This window comes from Nyctereutes procyonoides, unplaced genomic scaffold (assembly GCF_905146905.1).
Source record: "Nyctereutes procyonoides isolate TBG_1078 unplaced genomic scaffold, NYPRO_anot_genome, whole genome shotgun sequence".
NCBI lineage: Eukaryota > Metazoa > Chordata > Mammalia > Carnivora > Canidae > Nyctereutes > Nyctereutes procyonoides.
In genome coordinates, this window is record NW_026575139.1 from 2,351,073 (window position 1) to 2,369,595 (window position 18,523).

General features: G+C 43.4%; 1 protein-coding gene across 12 annotated transcripts in view; it reads right to left on the bottom strand.

The window, feature by feature from the left end:
• WDR20 (WD repeat domain 20) overlaps positions 1–16,693 on the bottom strand; it is a 63,334-nt gene extending 46,641 nt beyond the window's left edge. For 11 of the 12 annotated variants that reach the window (XR_008661703.1, XM_055304357.1, XM_055304350.1 and 8 more), the window contains exon 1: positions 16,415–16,693. Coding sequence is in view for 11 of the 12 variants with exons in the window: in XM_055304357.1 (XP_055160332.1) it covers positions 16,415–16,663 (249 nt within the window). In the remaining variant the exon portion in view is untranslated. The remainder of the gene's footprint in view (positions 1–16,414) is intronic. The other variant, XM_055304349.1, reaches the window with a different exon arrangement.
• Between the last annotated feature and the right edge of the window lie 1,830 nt (positions 16,694–18,523).

Below are 18,523 nucleotides of genomic sequence, written 5' to 3' on the forward strand. Positions count from 1 at the left end.
AGCTCGTGCGAGGCCTGGTAGCAGGCCACATTAGCCATTTTGTTCTCAATGTTGAAAGCAACTCAAACCACTGAAAGATTTGAGGCTGGAATGACAATCAGATTCACTTTTTAAAGACCACACTGGCTACTGTATAGAGAACAAGATAGAGGGGAGCACAGGCATAGCAGGGGGCCAGTCAGAGGCCTGCCTGGTGCCAGGGGAGATGTGTGAGGGCAGTGAAGATCCTAGGGCACCCCACTGGTTCAGCCAGAAGAGAATACAACTCTTCATCTCTGAGGTCGTTAGTTCGAGCCCCAAATTGGATGTAGAGATTACTAAAAATAAAACAAACAAAATAATGACCGAGATTCCTGACACAAGGAAAGTAGGTAGGAGAGAGAGGGAGACAAGAGAAGAAAGTGTTAGAGACAAAAATGAAATAAAAATCATTTAAAAAGGATCAAAAAGTCACATAGAAAACAAAAACTACATAAATAAGTTGGAAATAAGGAAAAGAAAGTCATTCCATACAAATACTAACAAAATAAACTGATTTCCAATCCTCAAAACAGAGTTTTGGATAAAATAAGATACAATCAAGAGTACATATACCAGCACAAAAACAATTCACAAAGACTCCCAATTCTAAATGTAATATAAACCAAAAAATGATAGAGAAATTGCCAAGTCCCCAGAATAACGAGATACTTCTCACAACAGAAATTGATAAATAACGCAGTTAAAATATTGTAAAGAGAGGAACAGCATTAAAAACTTGAACAAACATACACACAGTTACATCACCTTAAGCCTTACAGAAAATATGTGCAGAATTCAGAGGAAGGACAGAGGGAGAGAATCTTCAAGCAGACTCCCCACTAAACATAGAGCCCAATGCAGCTCCATCTCAGGACCCTGAGATCATGACCTGAGGTGAAACAAGAGTCAGATGCTTAAGTGATAGAGCCACCCAAGCAACCCAAGAATATACCTTATTTTAAAAACATATGGAACACGCTAACTGGATCACAAAGAAAGGTCTCATCACATTTCAAATAGCTAATATCAAAAAAGCATATTCTTTGACCATACAATGAAAGCAAATTGATCAATAACAAAATTAAACACCATGAATAGAAACTAAAAACACGTCCGCTTAGAAATTAAAGTGTGAGGGAATAAAAATAGAAATAATGAAATATTTAGATTGGTTTTTTTTTTTAAGATTTTATTTATTTATTCATGAGAGACACAGAGAAAGAGACAGAGAAAGAGAGAGACAGAGGCGGAGGGAGAAGCAGGCTCCATGCAGGGAGCCTGACGTGGGACTCGATGCTGGGTCTCCAGGATCACGCCCTGGGCTGAAGGTGGCACTAAACCGCTGAGCCACCCGGGCTGCCCAAAATATTTAGATTTTAGTAACAGTAGTATGTATTACCACATATCTAACATATAAAAAACTGCTAAAAAAAATAACTGCTAAATTCTACAGCTTTGAACACATCATAAAAAAGAGGGGGAGCAAAAACCTAGAAAGGAAATAAAGATTACAACATATTAAGAAACAGAAAAAAACAGTAGCTGATTCTTTGAAACACCATTTTAACTGAGGAGCTCTTGCAAGTCTGCTCAGGAAGGAAGAATGAGAAAGGGAAGCCCAGCTGGTGACTGAGTCCACCAGCTGCCAAGGAGCCCCAAGCTGGCCACGGCTCTGCAGAGGAGGGGATGGGCATCATCCAACCCGGTGATGCCCATATCCACCATTGCGGACAGATGGTCCAGACAGCAAAAGGCAACAGGAGAAGGAGCTGGCCAAAGTCACCATCAAGAAGGAAGATCTAGAGCTGACAGTGACAGAGGTGCACATGCAGTGTACATTTTAAAAGCCATCACAACTAGATTCATGTGTCCAAAGGAAGACCCACGGGGTTAATCTACTGCAATAAATACTTTTTCCTTTGGGGATGGGGGGGGAGGCATAACCAAACAATATTAGAAAACAGACTTTCTATGAAAGGGAAACAGCACATCAGAGAGACTGATGTGAAAACAGAGACTTACAATAGGAGTGAGAAAGGAAATGGGAACAGGGCCCAGTTCAAGATGAGGTGGGGTAGAAGGAACCAGCAAAGGCAAGGAAGTACTACTGAATGGCCGGAGAGGGGTGGGCCAGAAAGGTAGAGAGTCGAAACTAAAGTGTTACGACCAGGAGTGTTTCAAAGAAAAGCCAATGATCAGTTGTGCCAATGCTGCTAAAGAGAGGGCAAGGAAGCTACAGGACCCATGGTATCTATAGATTTGGCAGCAGGAAGTTGAGTATCCTAGAGAAATTAGAAGGGTGGGAACCAAGGTCACATTGGAGCAGAAGGACAAGTTTCCATCTGAATTAGTCATTTTGGAGCTGAAGCCGATTCAGCTGCTGCTGAGATCCAGAGCATCACTATGGGAATCAGTGCCAGAGGTGGACTAGAGGAGGCTGATGGGGGTGGACATGGAAGCCAAGGTACCTCTAGTGTCTTGTGGTGGACATAAAACCACCCAAGATGACAGCAGGACTGGAGTGGAAAGGAAGGCTGTGAGGGGAGTCCCGAAGTCTTCAATGAGCAGAGGTGACCATAAGTCAGTATGGGCCATAAGGAAGAGAGAAAAGCGGATGGTCTAAAAGGGTAGAGGCTCCAAAGGAACCCCAGGAGGAGTGGCCATGGATCTATGCCTAGTCAGTGCTGCACTTGAAGTACAGCAGTCAGGACTCTGCCTTTCCAGCTCTACCTGCTTCCCACTTTCTGAGCAATCAGGGAAATGCAAACTGCTGCCCTGTCAAGGAAAGCCCTAAGCATAATACCCACCATTTTTTTTAATTAGCTGAGCTAATGCTGCCCTCAGTCTTGATAGCTACATGCACCCCTATTCCAAAATCCAGAGGAAAGAAGAGTGCAATGTCAGGAGTTGTGCAGTTCCTATAATTAAGCAGGAAGAAGCAAAAGGGACTGGAAGGAACAGTATGAGCAAGGAAGATGTAGCTTCCAAACCAAGCTAGCTCCAGATGATCAAGACACTAACCACGGCTTCCTCCTGGGTTAGCCCAGAAGAAAAGCACAAGATTAGAGGCTGTGGCTAATTTCTAAGGGCCTCTCAATGAAAGCAAAAGGGGCTGGCAACCCTGCCTCTGTGAGCTTTGGTTACTAACAGCGACCATATTTGGCTTGTGACGGGAATTTTGAAAGATCATCTAATTTACTCTAGCAAATCCTTACAGGACTATAATCTCAACCAACTAGTTCCTTTAAAATGGACATAATGTGCCCATTATGTACAGGCACTGTGATGTGGAAGAATAAGATGGTTTCTGCCCTCAAGATTTCAGTCTAGTGGGGGAGACAGATTCAAACAAAAAATTCCAAATTGTGTGAAAAAGTGGGAGGAGATTCACAGTAGTCAAATAGCAGGAGCAAAAGAAAGGTTTCTAAACCATGCATGAGTACAGAGCACCCCAAGTGGTCCTTCAGCTACGGTGTGCTGTCTTCCCTTTCTTACCAATACATCTTACCATGAACTCAAGGAAAAAACTGTTACTTGTGGGTTGCTAATACCTAAGCCAGCATAAGACCCTCAGTGTAGTTTCCATCTCTTGGTTGACTACCCAGTTTCTACATATAGATTTATTCTCCTATCTGCTATCTACTCACACTGCAGCCCTAGAGGGGGCTCCAGGGCAATGAGGGTATTAGGTAATCTCATCTCCTTGTTGAAGGTCACAGGAGTGGGCTGGTAATCCAATATAGGGCAACAGGTCAAAGAAAAAGGTTTGCTGGGGGCTTCAATAAAACAATCTTTCTTATTCTTCTGAGAAAATGTCTAGAAGTGCTGTTCACTCTCGTCCTGTATACTAGCTCTAATTCTGGACCATGTGTCACACAAATGTGAAGCCTAGATCGCTACCACCATTTTGCTGCTCAGGCCAGGCTGACATAAGGCAAAATCAAGTAGATCTCAGCAAAATTGAGCTGGTGCTTCAATCAAACCATGCCTAAAGCCCACTTTACCTGTGGAATATTCAACGACATAAGCCACTAGTTTGAGTTGGGTTTCCTCTTTCTTGCAAACCAAAACATCCCTAACATTATTAATATATATGAAGTACACCAAATTGTAAAAACTAGTGAATCACCATCCACCACCTCTTTTTATAGCACCTTTCAATCAATGTTCACCTCTTACTCCTAGAAGTCCTTCTTAAACCTGTCCAAATATTAAAATGTAAATCTTTTCCCTCTTCTTTAAATCTTGGAGAACGACAACTAGGTAATAACCTAAATAATAAAACCATGGCTCTAATTTATCCAGAAAATTTTATTTTAAAAATTTACAAATTTATAAATTTAACCTCAAAAATATGAAAATTATTCAAGGCAAAAACAAATACACATGCACACCCCTAAGCAAAGTTACAAGACATATGACAAATGAAAGAAAAAAATCTGTAATTCATATCACAAAAGGCTGATCTCCCCAATACATAACTCCTTTTAAAAAAAAAATCAAAGATATCCAACAATCCAACACAAAAATGGGCAAGAGATATGAAACAGACATTTCATAGAAAAAAATATATTCCATTCTTATATATACAAAGATACTCAACTGCTCTCATCACAAGGGCAAAACAAAAAAATTAAATTAATTTCTCACCTATCAGATCAAATGCAAATTTGACAACATGCTCTGCCAGTGAGGCTGTGGTGAAAACAGGTACTCTCACGTGTGAGTACAGAATAGTACAATTCCTCCCTATGAAGGGTAATTTGAATGATATTTATCAAATACACACACACACACACACACACACACATTAACCCTCTGACCCAGAAGTAACCTCTTCTGGAAATATATCCTGTAAGTCTACCTGCTTCCGTACAAAATAATATACATGCAAAGTTATTTACTGCAGCATTATCTGTAATATAAAAAGAAATTAACAATCAAGAACCACCTGGTTAAATGTGACATATATTTACGTCGTGGAGTATCAAGCAATTATAAAAATGAAGACGCTCTCTACTTAGTAATATGGTAAGATCTCCAATATATATCATTAAGCAGAAAAAAAAACGAGATGCAAAATACCATACATAGTATGCTTATTCAACTTCTTCTCAGCTTAAATGTCATCTTATTCTTACAGCAACAGAAGGATGAGTCAAAAACAAATAAAATGATTATAAGGAGAGGAAGGAAACTCTGCAGGGAGGACAGAAATGTAAGCTAAACCTCTCTGAACAGAACCTTGTTTTATAATTCTGATGTTGGATGCACATGTTTTATATAATGAAAACACAAAATTAAATTTATTTCCTAATAGACTTATTGAAGTATAAGTCTGTATAAGTAATTGCTATACAAGGAAGTGCACATATTAAATGTGTATAGCTTGATGAGTTTGGACATAGGCAAACACCCATCATAACCAAGGTAAAAGACATACCCAGCACCTCCAAAAGTCTCCTTATGTCCCTTTATTTTTTTGTTTTTGTGGTAAGAACACTTAACCCTCTTAACATTCCGAAGTGCACAATACCATGTTGTTAACTACAGGCACTATGCTGCACAGCAGATCTCTAGAATTTATTCATCTAGCATAACTGAAACTTACACAAAATTAAATTTAAAAACAATCCCTCATGTTCTAAAACTGGATCATGGTAACAGTTGTGCAACTTGGTAAGTTTGCTAAAAATCATTGAATTATACACTTAAAATAGACAGCAGGAAGGTGCAATAATTTTGCTGGAATTAAGTCTGAAGAGGCAGTGAAAGAACTAAAGAAAGCTAGTGAAGACCAAAGCCTGTCCAACTTCAGTGAGCACCCAAACCACCTGGACACCCTTAGAACGCAGATTTTGATTCAGGAGGCTGGGAATGAGGCCTAATTCTGTACTTCCCACAAGTTCCCACGTGATGACACTGATGGCACAAATCTGTGCACCAAACTGTGAGGATCCAGACAACCTAGAGGAGCTTTGCTCTGAGAAGTAGCTAAGAAACTGGAGCAGTGGCTGCTGGTAGCAAAGGACGGGTAACAAGTTGGTGGGGGCCAAAGGGAGCTTCTTCTTCCCTTTTGCTGTAGGTTTCAACTGAGCCAGGGTTAGAACTGAAAGTGAGTACAAAGGGGTTGGCTAAAAAGAGTGGCAGTATAGCAGGAGCCAAAATCATTGAAAAATGAAGGGAAGCGATGAGGGTCCAACAGGGATGGTGCTGATACAATGTGATGACCTGAGTCCTGAAAGAGGACAATATGCTAGGAGGAGTCTTAGAGGAGGACAATATACTAATGTAGTACATTACCTCAGAAATAGTACCAAAAGAAAGAAAATACATTTTAAAAAAATCATTTTAAAAACCACACACAAGAGTTCTGGAAGCTAGGATATAGCCAACATTAAACATGAAAGAAGATAATCTTGCTCTCTCTAATCAAGCCTTGCTAAGTTTCAGTCCTCACAGTGACCCCTGGAGGAGCCATGCCACATCCTCAGGCCTCTGGCCTCTAGCTGTCTTGGTTTAGAATCCCTTCCCTCGGGATCCCTGGGTGGCGCAGCGGTTTGGCGCCTGCCTTTGGCCCAGGGCATGATCCTGGAGACCCGGGATCGAATCCCGCATCGGGCTCCTGGTGCATGGAGCCTGCTTCTCCCTCTGCCTGTGTCTCTGCCTCTCTCTCTCTCTGTATGACTATCGTAAATAAATTAAAAAAAAAAAATTTAGAATCCCTTCCCTCTTCAGCCCAACAACCCATCAGAAATCAGTTCAAATGTCAACTTGCTAAAACCTCTCTAAGTTCTCGCTGCAACTGAGGCAAACATCACACTGTAACATCGTATGGTAATCATCTATGATCTGAAAACCAGAGAAACACTTTTACAAGAGTCAATTTTGTAAATACTTCTTGTATTCCTCCCTCTAGTTAGTGGCAGCAAGAGCAAAGGAATGATCCAGAAGAAAAAGAAAAGCAACACAAGATATGTTCAACTTAGAATTCTAGATAATCAGCTACTGAGTCAAAAGCACCCACAAGTACCACAGAGGCCTCTTCGTGGAGCTAGAAGTGTCACTTAACAGGACAGGAGAGAACTGTCACTCTTACATTCAATCACACATAACAGCAGGTAAGGTAAGCCGAGATTATCAAAATCAGGGTGCTTAAGCTTTCTGTGCCATGGACTCCTTCTCACAAGGATGTTTTTAAATACAAAAGATTACAAAGGAAATCAATCATTAAAGTAGCTACTAAACAAATTTAGGATCTCTAAAAGTTTCTTTCCCACTGAACGAAAAGCTCTAGTGCAGATCCACTAACTACTGCAATTTTAAAGTAGCGATAAGTGTAAATGGCATCTGATACATCCACAACAACCATAATGTGATATGCAAACACCTGTGATTTTCACTAGTGATAAAGTCACAAGCCTGTCACTATTGTGATTTGTTGCCTAGATCCATAATTGGAAGGACATGTTGGAATGCAGTTAAGAGTTTTTTCCCATCTAGGTTGACATATCCCCTAAACTCTATTCAGATTAAGCAGCACTATTAAGTGAATATTGCCTAAAATAAGACGCCATCTGCACATCTCACCACTACTTACTTGTCCACCTCACCATCAGATTGTAGGCACTTTAGGCCAGGGACTATGCCTTGTCTTTGGGTCTACCATAAATGTTAGCTCAATGAATAAGTCATTTATTATTCCACTGGACTGTGAACTCCTTGATGGCAGATTCTGTCTCAACAACAACACAGAGCAACCCTTCAATAAATCTGATAGAATGAATGCGTATGTGAATACCTTATCTTCTGGGTTGGACAATAATCCTCTGAAGGTCAGGGATCATGTCTCATACTTCTTTGATTTCCCATAGTCTAGTATACTGCTTTTCACGTAAAACCACTCAAATATTTATTAAATGAGACATTAAGACGAGACGGAGCCTCTGAAATGAAGATCAAAGTAAGTAAAGAGAATGAGCCCATGTACCAGTTCTGTTGTACCAGGAAAAAAATAAAATGTAGTACAGCAGTGAGGCTGGATGTGAATCAACCAAAGGAAAGACAGATCCAAGCCACAGAGATCATCTATAATGTGGTTACTTGAGAATATGTGAAAAGTATTTCTATTCTTGCTTTTAAAATATAAAAATCTTATAAATTCCTTCCTCATTCTTCTTTCTTATAAAGTCTACAAGTAAATTTTCCTACTGGTACAAAACAAGATAAAAGTGTAGCAAAGACTGATTTGGCATGTTTTTAGTACAATATAACCTACTTTAAAAAAAATCCGTATTACAAAATAGAATCGAGAATGCAAACCATGACTCAATTTACAAATTACCAACTGGCAGAGAAGTTGTGAAGTTGAGAAAAATGCTACAAGGTAAGAGCAACTGCCAACTCAATCAGAAACAAAGATAAAGCATTTCTGAAATTAGAAATATAAAGACAGAAGTTTTTAAATTTATAAAAACATGATCTATACACAGTATTTCATGGCAAATCATGAAATCCAATCCATCACGTGTGAAATCCAATCTAATATCCTTCTCCTTGCAGGCAGAGAAATACTTCTCCACTTCAGCTTTACTCCTTAATTCCACTTGATACTTGCATTGCTTATAACATGTGCACAGCACACACCTTCTACTTTATATTACAATTACCAGTACAAAAATACAAGCCCCTTACAGGCAGAAGTATCTTACTTCACCCTTACATCATCCACAACAGACAGCAGTACCTTGTAAATAAAAGCTCTGTAATAAACACTTCATGAATGAGGATTATTTTATTTGAGAGAGAGAAACAGAGAGAGAGAGAGAGAGAGAGAGAGAGAGAGAGAGAGAGAAATATGAGCTGGGGGAGGGGCAGAGGGAGAAGCAGACTCCCCGCTGAGCAAGGAGCCTGACTGGGGCCTCAATCCCAGGACCTTAAGATGAAGGCCTGAGCTGAAAGCCACCACTTAACAGAGACTGAGCCACCCACAGGTGCCCCACAGGATTATTTTTATTTTTTTATTTTATTTTATTTTTTTACTTATTCATGATAGTGATACAGAGAGCGAGAGAGCGAGAGAGGCAGAGACACAGGCAGAGGGAGAAGCAGGCTCCATGCACCGGGAGCCTGACGTGGGATTCGATCCCGGGTCTCCAGGATCGCGCCCTGGGCCAAAGGCAGGCGCCAAACCACTGCGCCACCCAGAGATCCCAGGATTATTTTTTAAAGAACAAGACGTATCTTGTGCTTTATTATAAATAACAGATGCCAAATGTTCAGAGAATAAGGTAACTTATCACTGATCTTCCCAGGCAACTTAAAATGTTCTGAAAATGAAGACTAAGAATGTCTACCAATTAAAGTTATTTCTGTTTTAGATGTTTACTCCTAAATAACCACACAGGATATTTCATATTTCTGTACAAACTAACCTCATTGAAATATAAATAAAAGGGATCCCTGGGTGGCGCAGCGGTTTAGCGCCTGCATTTGGCCCGGGGTGTGATCCTGGAGACCCAGGATCGAATCCCACGTCGGGCTCCCTGCATGGAGCCTACTTCTCCCTCTGCCTGTGTCTCTGCTGCGCTCTCTCTCTCTCTCTCTCTCTCTCTCTCTGTGTGAGACTATCATAAATAAATAAAAATTTTAAAAAAAGAAATATAAATGAAATAGTTCTCTAAGACCTCAAACACCAGTACAAAAATCTTCACATTTTTAAAACAAGGTTCTTTAGGCATATAGCCAATCTAGTCAGTGATAAAATCCACAATGTTTTGATTCTTGCTCAAGTTTTCTAGCACAATAAATACTTAAATAAAATGAAGTCACTAAATTAACTCAATAATAATAAACATAGGTGACAAGTTTCTATTTATTTATTTATGATAGTCACAGAGAGAGAGAGAGAGAGAGGCAGAGACACAGGCAGAGGGAGAAGCAGGCTCCATGCACCAGGAGCCTGATGTGGGATTCGATCCCGGGTCTCCAGGATCGCGCCCTGGGCCAAAGGCAGGCGCCAAACCGCTGCGCCACCCAGGGATCCCAGGTGACAAGTTTCTTGAGGACAAAAGGCTTTGTCTATACCCAGCATCTAGAACAGTATCTCTTATCTGGTAAGCATGGCCCTGAAAATATTTGCTAAAACAATGACATTCATGAGTATCTCATGGATTTCACAGATATATTGTGAGAGCTTATCATTGCTCATATCCATCCATTCTGTCCTTCAAAATTTCATCATCATCCTCCTCTTCAAGGTCAAGAGACCAAGGTATCATATAAAAGTTTCTCTCACCTGCTCTTAAGTGATGAGGCAGATAAGGCAGATTAGTATACAAGATTTGACAGCCAAATAACTAAGCAATTACCAATATTTCAGAAGATATTAAGTAATGTCTTCTGAATGGAAAAATGTTTCAACTCCACATGTACCCTACTAAATATAGTACAAAATTTCTCAAAGTAAATTTGATATAAAAAATCCTAATCGGGGATCCCTGGGTGGCGCAGCGGTTTGGCACCTGCCTTTGGCCCAGGGTGCGATCTTGGAGACCCGGGATCGAATCCCACGTCGGGCTCCCGGTGCATGGAGCCTGCTTCTCCCTCTGCCTATGTCTCTGCCTCTCTCTCTCTCTCTCTCTCTCTCTCTCTGTGACTATCATAAATAAATAAAAATTAAAAAAAAATCCTAATCGTCCACACCTCTTTCTGAACTAGAAATAGGGAGCAGAGAGATGTGACAATTACAAATGGAGTCAAAGGTGTGAACAAGACATGACCCTCTCTGGAGAGGTCAGTAGCCAAAACTAGCCTGTGGGAAAAACCTCTGAAAGGCTTCCAGCTCACCCCCCGCCCCCCCCCCATGAATTACTCAGTCACCAACAGGTGGTCCTGAAGTCTTTGAGAAAGAGACAGACTATCTCCACATAGAACACTCATTCTCTCCCAAGTCAACCCATTGCACTCCTGGATAAACTCTGGCTCTGAAAATATTTTAGCTGTTATTATATGACTCTTCTTCTGGCCCCAGCTTCATGTCAACACAGTGAGTACAAAGCTTTTTCTAGTAAAAAGACCTAGAATCACAAGTTCCACTTGCTTTCACAACACACCCCACTCCTCAATTCCCACTGAGTAGGCAATGAATACAAGACATGAAGTCATCTTCCCAATAGAAAGATGAATTTATTTTCATTAAAAAACTTGAGCACAGACTCCCACAACCTTAAGAGTTGAAAAGGCCTTGGAAGCCATCTAATTCTACGCCCCTTCTTCCTCCCCCCTGCCCCCACCATTGTAGGAATTGCTCCAATAACATTTCTGGGCAACACATTTGTGTCCCAGAATCTTAAGATGGGAGGGGAAAAAAAAAAGTAGCCTCTTTGATTTGAATGTTAAGTAATTCTGAGTGTAGTTTTTAAAAGTTGTCTATTAGAACACAGATTTGAGGGCAGCCTCCATGGCTCAGCAGTTTAGCACCACATTCAGCCCAGGACATGGTCCTGGAGACACGGGATCGAGTCCCTGTGTGGAGCCTGCTTCTCCCTCTACCTGTGTCTCTACCTCTCTCTGTGTGTCTCTCATGAATAAATATATAAAATCTTTAAAAAATAAAAATAAATTAAAAACCCCATAAATTTTGATAGGGAATATGGTGTGACAAAAGTAGATTAAAAGTAACGTGTCATTTGGTTACTTTCCATTACTTCATGGTCTCTTGCTACACAATTTCCCAGTTGTAAGAAAGCTAAATTTGTTACCTACTAACAATAATTTTAAAATGTCTTTACAAATGGGACGCCTGGGTGGCTCAGTGGTTGAGCAGCTGCCTTTGGCTCAGGGCATAATCCCTGTCCCAGGATCAAGTCCCACATGGGGCTCCCTGCATGGAGCCTGCTTCTCCCTCTGTCTGTGTTGCATCTCTGCCACTCTCTCTCTCTGTGTCTCTCATAAATAAATAAATAAAATTTTTAAAAAGCAAAATGTCTTTACAAAGATGTGAGCCACTAAAAATATCCATTATTTGGGAGCCCAAAATTAAATAGGTTATTTGGCTTGAAGAGATCTTTTTAAAAGTATGGCATATGGGGTGCCTAGGTGGCTCAGTCCATTAAGCATTCACTCTTGATCTCAATTCAGGTCTTGATCTCAGGGTTGTGAGTTGAAGCTCTGCGTGCCCAGCATGGAGCCTACTTTAATTGATTAATTAATTAATTAATTAATTAATTAAGAGTATGGTATAGATGGACACTGATGCTTTACCCATTCATTCACCCAACAAATAAATAGTAAGGGCCTACCTCATGCCAGACACTCTGCTGGGTGCTAGGAAAACAGTGAAAGCAGAAAACACATGGTCCCTCTTCTAAGCAATCTTTGTTTATAGAAGAGACAGATTATCACCCAGAGAATTACAAATTGAGAAATGTGCTAGAAAGGCAAAGTTCAGGATGTTATGAGAATATGAAGGAAAATTGATCTAGCCTGGGAATTCAAAGCAGGATATGCTATGGAAGTGACATTTAAGCTGAGATCTGAATAGTGGCCATTCACATTTATATAAAAACGTCTCATAAAATGAAAGCACTGGTCCAATAAACCCAGCTACCTTTGGCATCTTTATCTCAAAACAACCTTTTTTTAAAAAAAGGAAGGCCAGGGATCCCTGGGTGGCGCAGCAGTTTGGCGCCTGCCTTTGGCCCAGGGCACGATCCTGGAGACCCGGGATCGAATCCCACATCGGGCTCCCGGTGCAGGGAGCCTGCTTCTCCCTCTGCCTGTGTCTCTGCCTCTCTCTCTCTGTGACTATCATAAATAAATAAATTAAAAAAAAAAAAAGGAAGGCCAAATATTCTATAAGAAGGTTTAAAGGCTAAGAATTGATAAGTTCTTTGGAGAGAGGGATAGGGTCATACTCTACTGTAGATACCCCACCTTGTATAATTATTAGCATTATAGTCACTCAAATATTTGCTGAAATGATTAACATATTAAATCAATGCTCATATGGGACCCATGGGTGGCTCAGCAGTTGGATGCCTGCCTTCGGCCCAGGTCGTAATCCCAGGATCTGGGATCAGGTCCCACATCAGGCTCCCTGTGAGGAGCCTGCTTCTCCCTCTGTCTATGTCTCTGCCTCTCTCTCTCTCTCATGAATACATAAATAAATCTTTTTAAATAAATAAATACTCAGATTATCTTCAGGTAAGCAAAATAAATTCACAAAACTACATGTCCTTACACAAGAAACTCCATCCCAAACTTCAACTGTGAAAAGAAGATGCTTTCTTGTACCTCACAGGATTGCTATCAAGATTCGATGAGATAATATATGGCAAAATGCTGGGGCAGATCTTGAAATGCTTGGAGGATATGGCATCCGTGCGATCAAAAAGCTTGAGCAGTCCCTTCTCACTATGACAGCTCTTTAGATTCAGTTGTGCTTCATTTTCCTGACCATGAGAAGAAAAAAAAAAAACTGTAACACAGGTTACTCCTTCTCTAGCCTTGGTTTTCTGGAAAAGGGTGAAACTGCAACACTCAAAAGTCCCCTCTAGCTCTAGAAACGGACTTGCACATCTTTTTAAAGGGCCAAGAATACACTCCTTGACTCACATTTGAGACTACCTCCTCATCCACTCCACTCCCCCCATGACTCCATACTTCCCTTCAGGAATGGCAGCACATAGTTCACAACTTAAGTTTTTCAGGACGCCTGGGTGGCTCAGGGGTTGAGCGTTTGCCTTTGGCTCAGGGCATGATCCTGGAGTTTCAGGATCGAGTCCCACATCAGGCTCCCTTCAGGAAGCCTGCTTCTCCCTCAGCCTGAGTCTGAGTCTCTGTCTCTCTCTCTCTCTCTCTCTGTCTCTCATGAATAAATGAATAAAATCTTAAAAAAATAATAAAAATTAAAAAAATGACTTAAGTTTTTCAAAGACTTATTTTTCACTTATTTTACATTTAAATTGAATGTATGCATCCATATTAGACCTTCTGAATAATCCAAATGATTGTTGTAAAACTCTGTATGCCCCCAATGAAAAAAAACTAATAAAAACAGTCAAAATGACAAACTGTCAAGAAGAGAGTTATAACTCCTAACCTCAAAAAGTAAATTTCGGTTTCCTGAGTAAGAAAAATTATCTGCTCTATTTTAAAATCAAAAAAGACAGTCTTAAAAACAAGCACTTATACTCAAAAATAACAATAAATACATGCAAACTCATGGAAAACAATTTTTCTAAAAGAATTACAATGGCTAGAAGAGAACTAAAATGTCCACCATACAATGCTATGTCACTGCATGTAAATGAAATTTTACCAAAAAAAGTTAGTGCTCAAATAAATTATGCAGCTAAAAAGAAATCTACATATTTAAGATTTGTCTTGTTTAAAGTAATTTTGGAGTGTGGTTCTGAAAAGCTCTCCTTGTTTTAACCTTTGTCAAATAGCATCCCACTAAGAGAACGCAACTATGATACTTCCAAGCAAGAGATCTGTTTTATGATGCAAACCAAGGCGAACAGGTCCAGATAAGGTCTGCCACTAGAGAATGCTTCAGAAATAACACACTTTCAAAGAAAACTTTCTTATAAAAAAAGGTAACGTCGAAACTAGTAACTGCTGATAAATTTAGCTACTCAGCACGTTTAAAATCTTATACAAGTGTTAGTAACTTAAAATTCTAAACTTATTTCCAGAGAAAAAGTTGATCCTTTCAGTCCTCGTATAAATGGCAGGATAGCAGCTTCCCGTTTGACAGTTACTCTTAATGCTTATTTTAACTGTATTTTACACCTACCAAATATTTCAGGCTTTAAAGTTCATTACAGCTATTATATTAAAAATTACAACGTGAGTACTGCAATGTTCACTTTTTAAAGAGGAGCAGATTGGAATTAAAGAAACTCATCCAAAGTCACCCAACAAGTCAGCGAAAAAGTTGAGAGCAGTACTAAAACTTCAGCTCCTGGACTAACTACTCTTCACACTTTCCCAGTTCCAAAAGAGAGAGAGAGAAAAAAAAAAAAATGAACTGAAGGGAATTACTTTTTCAGTAACCACAGCATATCTCAAACACAGTAGAAGGCTTATCATGAACACTCACCAAAAAAAGATGCACCTTGAACAAATGAGACCGCTTGCTACCTCTGGATACTACTGTCCCGTCCTAGTTCTTGAAACCAAGCAAAAACTTACTGCATCTGGATAGATTACATCCTAGAGAATGTTCGCTCTTCAATACGCGCAATGTGCTTTCGCACTAACCAAAACAAACAAACAAAACAAAACAAAACAAAACAAAAAAAAAAACAAACACTTGTAAATGAACGTTGCCACCTTTCTCCAGGCTTAGGTACTGTGGGGACACATCAATTCCAAGTCAAAGACCACCTCTCAAAAGTAAGCAGTACTCAAGGAGAACAGAGTAGTTACATAGCCAATAAAGGAAAAGCTCTAATAAGTTGCTTCTTTCGAAGAGATATTTTTAAAGGATGATTACATGCTTCACAGAATTAATGTTAAGTCGCCCGCCGAGAGAGAGAGAGAAAAAAAAAAAAAAAACACGATTCTTGTAAAGTAGCTTTTAAGGCATATCCCTCCCTCTTTTGGGACACAGTCTGACTTGTTGGACAAGAATGATCCGGGCACGCTGACACAGAACCCCTATGAACCTGGCTTAGATCACTGGAAACATCACTCCGACCTCCCAACTATAATAAGTCTTTTCCGTTCTGTAAGGGCCAAAATGACCCCTCTTAATCTCTCCGGAGAAGGTTCTCCGGCAGAGAAAAGGGACAGCCAGTCCCCCTTCCGAGGTTTCTGGGGAAAGTGTCAACAGCAGAGAGAGAGGCTCCTAGGAAGTGTCAGTGCGGTAGCAGGTGGAGTAGCCCCCGGTGCCGAGCAGGTCCCTCCTGACCCAGTCTCCAGTCCTCCGCTTCCAGCCGGGATTCCGCCTTGCAGACCTTCCCCAGCCGCCCGGCGCCCCCGTTCCCACCCCGCAGCGAGGCTCCCAACTCTCCCGGGAGGCCAGGCAGTCTAGGCAGACGCGACGGCCACCCCAGCTCTTCCGGGGACTCGCAGGCCCGCTCCCTGGCCGTGTCGGAGCCTGACGGACCCTGCGAGGGGGAAGGCAGCCGGCGCCCGGTGGGGCCTCCCGGACCCAGCCCCGCACCCCGCGGGCCCCTCCCACCGCCCCCACCCCCTGGAACCACCACGGTCCTTACTCGCGAATCCCCCTGCCCCCGGAGCACCCCAGCGGAGTTACCGGCCCACTCCGAAGTACGAGCGACCGCCGCCCCTACCGGTCACCGCGGCCCCCACTGTCACCGCCCTGCTCGCGGCCCCCGCCCACGCCGCTGGCGAGCCCCGGTGACGCCCGGGTCGGTACCTTGCGGACCCCCTTGTAGATATAGAAGTAGAGCTCCCGGCCCACATTGAAGCAGAGGCGGTCGCCGTTGCCGGACTGGTCGTTGAGGTTTACGAAGGAGACGCGGACGGGGTTGGATCCCTGCGAGTTGAAGGGCACCCGGTTGGGCCGGCTGTACTCCGAGTGCGGCAGCAGCTTGTACAGACCTTCCCGAGTGGTGAATTGGGTCTTAATCTCGTTCATCTCCTTCCCTCCTCCCTCCGTCGCCATCTTGGAAAGCAGCGTTCATCCTGCCCTAAGTGCCCGGATCACGCCCACCGCGCAGGCGCCGTCCCTTCCCCCCGCCCCCCGCCTCTCCCTCCTGGCCCCGCCCACCCGCGAGGCAGCCCCGCGGAGGCCGGCCGACGGGCAGGGGCGGGCTTGTTTACGGCCGCACTGCGCAGGCGCGCTCACCTGGCGCGCCCGGCGCGGCTGGGCGTCCGCAGGCCCCGCCCCCGGGCGCGGCCTCGGGGCGGCCCCAGGGCGGTGCAGGTGAGGCGGTGGGCCGCCCCCCCCCCCCCCCGCCACCCGCCCCGCCGGTAAGCAGACGCCGCGGCGGGGCTGCGGTCGCGAGCGCAGAGGTGACCTGGAGCGGCCGGCGCAGCCCGGAGGAGCGGGGGGAGAGGGCCGCACCCCCGTACACGGTGGGCACGTGGGGAGCCCCGGCGCCCTGCCTCGGGGGACGGCGGGGGCTCCCCGAAGCTGGGGGGCCGCTGCCCCGGGCCACCCGCACGACGCCCGGGGACCCCTCCGCGCCTCCCCGAGCCACTTTCCGAGAAGGTACCGAGGGCCCTCAGTGCCCCGCTTCACGGCGGCGGGGCGGCGGGGGGGGCGGGGGGCAAGGGGCGGGAGCGCCCTGGACGTGGGTGCACACGTGGGTCCCGGCGCGTGTCTTCGCAGGTCGGCTCTCTGGCGGCCCGTCGGGCGAAGTAGGTTGTGTTGGCGCTTCCGCTGCTTAAGTGCGTCCTCTCCAGGTGTTCGGAGCAAAGAGGGAGCGTCGGGTCGGGCAGCGGCTTTCGGAACCAGAGACCCAGGCAGGGGATGCTGGAGGCGCTATTCTCATGCGCAGTAGCTTGACAATTAGAGGCCACTGGTGAAAAAGAGAAAAAAAGAAAAAAACCAGCTCAGGTGGGACCTGCCAGATTCCTACGCAGAGTTGTGTGCGTACGCTATGCTAGATCTAGATGTGGAAGGACAGCGCCCGGGGTCGAGGATCAGACGGTCACTCTCTTAGAGCTGGGTTTCCTTGGCAGGTTGCGCTTAAAGTAAGAAAGTTTCTAAAGCGACAGAAATTTCCTGGGAGCATTACAGGGTGGAGGAAGCCGACGTTTGTTACACCGAGAATGAACTATGTCTTTATTTAAAAAAAAAAAAAAAAGAAAGAAAGAAAAAAAAAAAGAGAGGTTATTTATTCATTCATGAGAGACGCAGAGACACAGGCAGAGGGAGAAGCAGGCTCCCTGCAGGGAGCCCCGACGTGGGACTCGATTCCGGGTCTCCAGGATCACGCCCTGGGCCCAAGGCGGCGCTAAACCCTTGAGCCACCCAGGAATCCCTCAACGGGGGACTTTTTAAAAATATATATTTTATTTATTTATTCATGAGAGAGACACACACACACACAGAGGCAGAGACAGGCAGAGGGAGAAGCAGGCTCCATGCAGGAGCCCGACATGGGACTCGATCCTGGTACTCCAGGACCACACCCTGGACTGAAGGCTGGTGCTAAACCACTGAGCCACCCGCCTGCCCTGAACTATTTCTTTAAATTCAAATCACAGCTGGAGGGTCGCAAAATTAGTAGATGGGGGTAGAGGGGCCTGAATCACAAACGTCTTATGTATTACAAAGCAAGTAGGTACTGCCAATGATGTAACAATGCCTTTGACACCAACATCCTGTATCCGTTGTTCGTGTTGGCAAAAAAAAAACACTAGAGCAAAGTCCTATTTAATTAATAGACCCCTAAAATAGCTACAGTTTTTGGTTGTAATTGTTTTTATGTTCTCTGCCTTTCTCTAAAAGTCAAATAGATATCAAAAGTCTTAAAATGCCAGGATGTGTGCTGCGGTCACCACGGATTTATTCCAA